We start from the raw sequence: 7758 nt of genomic DNA, 5'->3' as shown, positions 1-7758 counted from the left end.
TATGCCCTAATACAATATTCAAATCTGTAATCACGGTCCTTCACGAGAAACAATAGATTTTCTATATCTCTGAATAACTTTATCATAGGAATTGAAAACAGAAGAAAACGAAGAAGCAGATTAGAGATATGCCGATAACTACGGTCCCCATTTTGCAATGGACATCAGAAAGAGAGACAGAGAGAAATAGAGGGGGCTTTGGGGTAATAGAAACAAGTTGAGGAGAGTACAATGCTAGTGTACTGTATTATTAGGCATACATTTTTTCTCTCTCTCCTCTGAGACATTCGTTTTCAGTGACACCGTCAGTATTTCTGCTTAGCTCACGCTGTTACACGACGGCCCTCTTGGCTCTCTAACACGGGGCAGCACACCTCATAAAGTGATAGGCTAGATTAGAGACCAAATGACCAAAAGATAAGACAATCCGGGAAAAGCTGAGAGAATTGTAATAATGTCTCACAATGGCATGCATTACAGAGTATTGTCTATAGCGCATTAGTTCTTTGTCTACAACCTTTTACTCTGATAAACTATTAACTAAGATAATACTGTTTTATTGGCTATTATAACCATTAATATTAGCAAAATATTAATTGCAAAAGCTGCAATTTCTCAAATTTACACTACACTAGCCCTATATATAATTACATAGCCTTTTTAATCTTGCGTCCGTCCAAGCACTTTCCATCAAATGTGTAGATTTTTTTCTTAGTACTGCAATACTTTACTCTATATGAAATTAGAAAATGGATCAACCACTTCAATTAGACAAGCAACTTTTGTTCTAAATGTGTCTATTTCTACAATTATACCATTTTTTATTGGAGTGTATAAAAACAAGTCTAAGCCTGTTGACATCAGCCGAGGTGTACAAAGTAATTAAGTCAGTTTCTGTGCTATGTCAACGCTGGGAAGTGCAAGTCATCACAAACGTCATCAAATGTAATGTAAACTCAGCAAAAAAAAGAAAAGTCCCCTTTTCAGGACCCTGTCTTTCAAAGATAATTTGTAAAAATCCAAATAACTTCACAGATCTTCATTGTAAAGTGTTTAAACACTGTTTCCCGTGCTTGTTCAAAGAACCATGGACAATTAATGAACATGCACCTGTGGAACGATCGTTAAGACACTAACAGCTTACAGACGGTAGGCAATTAAGGTCACAGTTATGAAAACTTAGGACACTAAAGAAAAACACCAAAAGAAAGATGCCCAGGGTCCCTGCTCATCTGCGTGAACGTGCCTTAGGCATGTTGCAAGGAGGCATGAGGACTGCAGATGTGGCCAGGGCAATAAATTGCAATGTCCGTACCGGGAGACACCTAAGACAGTGCTACAGGGAGACAGGACGGACAGATAATTGTCCTCGCAGTGGCAGACCCCGTGTAACAACACCTGCACTCAATCGGTACATCCCACCTGCGGGACAGGTACAGGATGGCAACAATAACTGCCTGAGTTACACCAGGAACGCACAATCCCTCCATCAGTGCTCAAACTGTCCGCAATAGGCTGAGAGAGGCTGGACTTAGGGCTTGAAGGCCTGTTGTAAGGCAGGTCCTCACCAGACATCACCGGCAACAACGTTGCCTATGGGCACAACCCCACCGTCGCTGGACCAGACAGGACTGGCAAAAAGTGCTCTTCACTGACGAGTCGCGGTTTTCTCTCACCAGGGGTGATGGTCGGATTCGCGTTTATCGTCGAAGGAATGAGCATTACACCGAGGCCTGTACTCTGGAGCTGGATCGATTTGGAGGTGGAGAGTCCGTCATGGTCTGGTGCGGTGTGTCACAGCATCATCGGACTGAGCTTGTTGTCATTGCAGGAAATCTCAACGCTGTGCGTTACAGGGAAGACATCCTCCTCCCTCATGTGGTACCATTCCTGCAGGCTCATCCTGACATGACCCTCCAGCATGACAATGCCACCAGCCATACTGATCATTCTGTGCGTGATTTCCTGCAAGACAGGAATGTCAGTGTTCTGCCATGGCCAGCGAAGAGCCTGGATCTCAATCCCATTGAGCACGTCTGGGACCTGTTGGATCGGAGGGTGAGGGCTAAGGATATTCCCCCCAGAAATGTCCGGGAACTTGCAGGTGCCTTGGTGGAAGAGTGGGGTAACATCTCACAGCAAGAACTGGCAACACTGCAGTACTTAATGCAGCTGGTGGCCACACCAGATACTGACTGTTACTTTTGATTTTAACCCCCCCTTTGTTCAGAGACACATTATTCCATTTCTGTTAGTCACATGTCTGTGGAACTTGTTCAGTTTATGTCTCAGTTGTTGAATCTTGTTACGTTCATACAAATATTTACACGTTAAGTTTACTGAAAATAAACTCCGTTGACAGTGAGAGGACGTTTCTTTTTTTTTGCTGAGTTTAGTTAAGGTTTTCTAGGCCAATAAGGGGTACAATAAACTATTGATATCAACTAAAACATAATGGTGACATGCTAATAATCTATGAAAAATAAATATTATAAATAAACGAATACATTATAATACACATAAATACATACATAAATAAAGTGAACAAGTATTAAACAATCTTATGCAACAAACAATTTGTCAATGTAGCTAAAGAAGTCCATGTCATGTAAAAAAAAAGGCGGGGAAAAAGAAACGGACACAGTACACAGTATGGTGTATCCCTCCACCAGCACAACTTTAAATAGAGATGTCATTCATCTCACCAGAAAAATCTCAATCTTTTTTCACAATTTTCATATATTAATCTCATAAGAAGACAACAATATGTCTTCAATTTACTTTCCATTTGATTGTGTGTAAAATGAATACTGATCAGTTGTATCCCTCCATACCCACGTCTGTTTGGCAGTCTTATACTATAATTTATACAATCCATTTAATAAATACTTGAAAAAATACTATCGTTAGATGGCGGGTGTTTATGAAAATCATAAATCAAAAACTATAAATGACTAAACGCAATTCAATAAAAGTATTTATATTAGAAGTAATTCAAAACAACCTCCTCATACCTAATACTAATTATATATGGCACTAATGTCAGTCATGATTTGTGATCTATTTGGCAGTTTTGTGAAGGCTTAAATAGTTTATCAAGATACAGTGTGATCCATGGTTTGGTCTTCAAGGGGACCATAAAATCATCTGTCATTCATAGTTAAAGAGCAATTCTGACACTTTTCAACCTCATATTCATTATCTCCAGTACCATACCAGTGTCTACATATATGAAAATTGCACGTTTCTGTGATCTGTGGTTAAAAAGAGAAGGTCCTAAAAAATGATTCTCTGTGACATCACAAGGCAAGAGGAAAAGTAAGAAAAACTGTGATTTTCAAAACCTGCAACGAGTTTCTACCCAGAGGGAGGGAATTTTCTTACTCCCCACGTCACTGTGAATCTCATCGTTTTTGAAAATCACAGGGTTTTTTTCTTTGTACTTTTGATGATGTCATACGCCATTTTCACATATGTAGACACTGGTACTGTGCTATAGATAATGAAAATGAGGTTGAAATGTGGTGGAATTGCCCTTTAATGCCTCTGTGTGTGTACTCTGTTTCCCCCATAAGTGCTATGGAGCGTTATTATATCCGAGTGTAAATGGTAAGTAATACTGGCAAATAATGTGTACCTATTTGTTTTGGCAATTGAATATAAGTGTGATTGGTTCTCAACCCGTTAGTAGTCAGTAGGTCAGGTCAGTACTGTATATACAGTACACAGGGTGCATATATATACACACACACACACATATATACACCCCCCCAATATAACATACCAGTTTCAGAGAGTGAATTCCGGTGCTCTTATTCTTCAATCTCCACCCAAAACTACATATCCCATGATGCCACACTGCGTTATGTATTAGGGTTCCCAGTCATCGTCATGGTGTTGGGAGGCGATGATGACTACCACGGTGAGGATGGTACACAGGACGATGGAGGCAATGCCCACCGCCAGGCTGATGAAGGAGAAGTTACGCGCTTCGCGGGACGCTATCTCTGCCGTCACCATGTCACCCCTGGCCACTGCTGTACGCACCTGAGGGAGGGAGAGAGAGAGAGAAAGAATGTTTTTTCCCCCCTCACAAACTATGGTTTTTGGAGTGCTTGGCCATATTTATAGAATGTATTTCATGCCGATAATGAACCTTAAACTGAATTTAGTTGAGAGAGGGAGAGAGTGGTGTTGACAACAGCACATACTCACACAAAAAGCCACAAAACACAGTTTATCAGGCCTTAAATTAAACAACCATAACAATAATAATACTAATGGTTCAAGACCCAAGTTTGCAGGGCTATCTATGCCTGGTTGTCAGCTTAGCTCAACTCAAACAAATTGGAAGGAAGCTCAATGCAAAAATCTATTTTAGCCTGTGTAAACAATGCTGCAATTACATCATGTAGACTGTTATAGAGTCTTGTGCATCATGATCAGGTGAACCAACAAAGCCAGCATATAAAAAAATAAACATAATACTGTAATAAACAGAGAAACAACAAAACAATCAATCATTTCCCTAAAAATGGCTAGCTAACAAACATACTGTGCAGACAATTCTGTGCTAGCCTAACACCAACCTGTACTGCCTTGATGATGGCTATGATTCCTGTGGGCCAGAAGCAGCAGACGGTGGTGAGCACAGCGATTGGCAGGTAGTCGTGAGGCGGGCGCCGGGGCTCCATCAGGGCGATGCCATGGGGCATCTGCATGCCCATCTGACCCTGGGGCATCCCCTGGTAGGGCTGTCCCTGTGTGAGACAGTGAGTGAGAGAGAGAGATGTATCAAGCATCTCAGACTAGGAGTGCTTATCTAGGATCAGGTCCCCCCCTTGTCCATGTAATCTTATTCATTGTGATCTACAAGGCAAAACTGATCCAAAACCAGTACTCCTACTGTGAGATGCTTGATCTCTTTATGGCCACTGACCTTGGAAAAGCCTTTTTGGATTTCTCTGTAACCCTCAAGAGGAGCAAACCAATTTTTACTTTCCACAGGCTTAATCTAAGAACCAATGAAAATTGGCTGTGTGGGTGACTCATTCTCCATTCAATTAAGAAAGGAAATTCCAGGTCACTATAATGCTGCGCCTGCTCCTTAGTGATTTACTACTGCATCATGATGATACACAAACATATACCATGGCATGGTTGAATACTTGTTTCTGATTGGCTTGAAGGGTATTCTAGAGCATTAGCCCCTTGTTGATTATCCCTTACAGAATGTAGCATGGTGCAGAAGTAAAACACTGGGGAGCAGCATTATACCTTGTGCGGGCCTTTCCGTTCTTGTATATTTTTGCCCACCCAGCACCGGTGTTCTAAAGAATCAGATGAGCATACCACCCTCGTATGCTTCGTTCTCTTTTCGGCAAACACAAAATGCTTTGGAATAATTACTGCTATCGTAGATGAATACACTGACTCACCGACGCCATGGGGTAGACAGGAACATAGGCTGTGCAGGGCTGCAGCTGGAGAGGGTATCCTGGTTGAAAATACCCTACAGGGGCGTGTGGGACCCCCCCTCCCGGGCCCTGGGTCTGGACTGTGTAGCCCTGTGGGGCCCCTGGGTGTCCATAGGAGCCATTGTGGAACTGGGTCTCCTGGTAGCCATCGGAGCCAGGGGGCGGGGGTGGAGGGGGGTAGTTGGGCTGGGGGCCACAGCTGGGCGGAGGGCCCATGTTGGGGTGCTGCATGTTGGGGTGCTGCATGTTGGGGTGCTGCATGTTGAGGTGCTGCATGTTGAGGTGCTGCATGTTGAGGTGCTGCATGTTGGAGTGTTGTTGGCCCGTGTTAGGGTCCTGGGAGGGGAGGTATGGAGGGGGCTGTATTTGCTGCATGGGTTGGGACATGGCCTGCCGATTGGAGTCCTCCAGACCTGCGAGAGGAAGAGATGGAAATAAATTAGAGAGAGAAATAAATATGTGAGTGAGTGAGTGAGTGAGAGAAGAGTCGGCAGAAATGTTATCTAACTAGCCATCACTCTGACATTTTGGTCACCGCTTACGCAATACAAGCACTATAATAGGTTTGTCACCTACGGGTATGTAAACCACACGAACGTATGTAGAGTGTGAAAATGTTGAATACACACAAAGAGAAACAAAAAGCACCACGTTCACACAGTAGCCAGGTTGACTTTGTACAGTAACAGCAATACACAGCATGCTGACTAGCCTATTCAGCAGTTGATGAGAGAGAGTTGTGCTTGGGGATACACACACCATTACATAACCCACTAACACTGTCACCACAGCCAGAGTAAGACCACTCAGACACAGAAGGGGGATGGGATCCTGACACAGCGGGAGGGACCCCTTTCAAGGGTACATGGCGCACATCAGGGACTGAACGTGAAACAGGGAAATCTGATTCATAGGATGCAATGGGGGAGATAGTCAAATGACAAAGGAGAGAGGACAACAGTGAAGAAAGGCAGGGTAATAGTGGATGAATGGGAGATAAGTGATAGTTCACTATCAGATCCATATGAACTCCTAATGCACTAATGTATTGACTCTTTGAATTAATGGCCCATTCACCACTAAGGCATATCCCAGATAGCATACTACTCAGTAGTCTAATGGTGATGGAAAACCATCAAAGAACATATATTGTTTGATCATTCCAAATGTCTTATGTTGTAGATCTCTAGTCAAATTATGATAGGATATCTTTGGGTGTCTATAATTAAGATTAGCTGATTCCTTTGAGAGGGGAAATAGTCCTATACATTTTGCCATCTCTCCATAATGAACAATACGATTATATCTGGCATGTCTTATCATCCATATTGGATTACAATGTTCTGTCTATTCCAACACATACAACAAAACCTCAGCTGTCTGTTTGTGTCTATCACGTGATACGGCTATATAGCCTATAAACTTAATTCAATGGGGTGATGTGCATGCCATGAACATGCACCGCAGGCCTCTATACAGGGCTTTCCCAACCGAAACCTGTTTTCTGTGCTATAGGCTTTCATTTAGAATTAGGGAGGCATCTCACTCAGTAGCATGGCTCTTACCTTGATAACCTCCTAGGATACAGTGAATCCAAGGGAGTTAAAGAGAGAAATTAAGCAAATTATTGTGCTGCATTTCTGATGTTAACAACATCACACGCTCTCGTTCATTCGCCCTGATACACTGTACAAACGCACGCAAATCCGCCCACACTCAGGGAAACAAACACACGCACGCAAACCCTTATTTCATTGTAGTTATTTAAATAAATGAGCATGCATAGGCAATTAAATAGAGCGTACCCTATTGGGAATAAAATAACATAGCAGACTACAGATGTAGGGCATGCAGATAAATAGACGGATGAGTTTGTCGGAGACGTTGACATGGGGAGGTGAAAACGGAGATGGAAACAGAGATATCAAACGTCACCAAGTAGCCAATTGTTAGTTATGCACCACAGAAAAAAAACACCAAAACAACCTATAGTCAAACAATTATCCCAAATGTACACATTTATCACAATCCAACGAAGAGAATAGACAGCGGGGGAGGGGAAGAATTGGCTTAATTATCAATTACAGTGCTGACATAAAAGACGCAACAGAACAAGAGAAAAAAGCTTACCGTGTTTTTCAGACATTTCGTGTAGTCAGAATAAAACTCCCCTCCAAACAATTTAATGTAAATATTCTTATTCCTCCAATACGACTTTTGGTAAATCCTCTAACAGAAAAATGATGAAATTATGGAGACTTAATTTCCAGCTAATTTAAAT

At 42.2% G+C, this 7758-nt stretch overlaps 1 protein-coding gene across 1 annotated transcript; it reads right to left on the bottom strand.

Moving 5' to 3' along the window:
• Nucleotides 1–3553: 3553 nt before the first annotated feature.
• LOC120022467 (proline-rich transmembrane protein 1-like) lies at nucleotides 3554–5883 on the bottom strand. Its single transcript, XM_038966385.1, has 3 exons — nucleotides 5439–5883; nucleotides 4590–4760; nucleotides 3554–4047 (listed from the first exon to the last, which is right to left on the bottom strand). The coding sequence occupies exons 1-3, from the start codon at nucleotides 5862–5864 to the stop codon at nucleotides 3871–3873; spliced, it is 774 nt and encodes a 257-aa protein (XP_038822313.1). The 5' UTR covers nucleotides 5865–5883; the 3' UTR covers nucleotides 3554–3870.
• Nucleotides 5884–7758: the final 1875 nt, after the last annotated feature.

The sequence above is a fragment of the Salvelinus namaycush genome, chromosome 27 (assembly GCF_016432855.1).
Source record: "Salvelinus namaycush isolate Seneca chromosome 27, SaNama_1.0, whole genome shotgun sequence".
NCBI lineage: Eukaryota > Metazoa > Chordata > Actinopteri > Salmoniformes > Salmonidae > Salvelinus > Salvelinus namaycush.
This window is presented reverse-complemented; position numbering and strand designations above follow the sequence as displayed.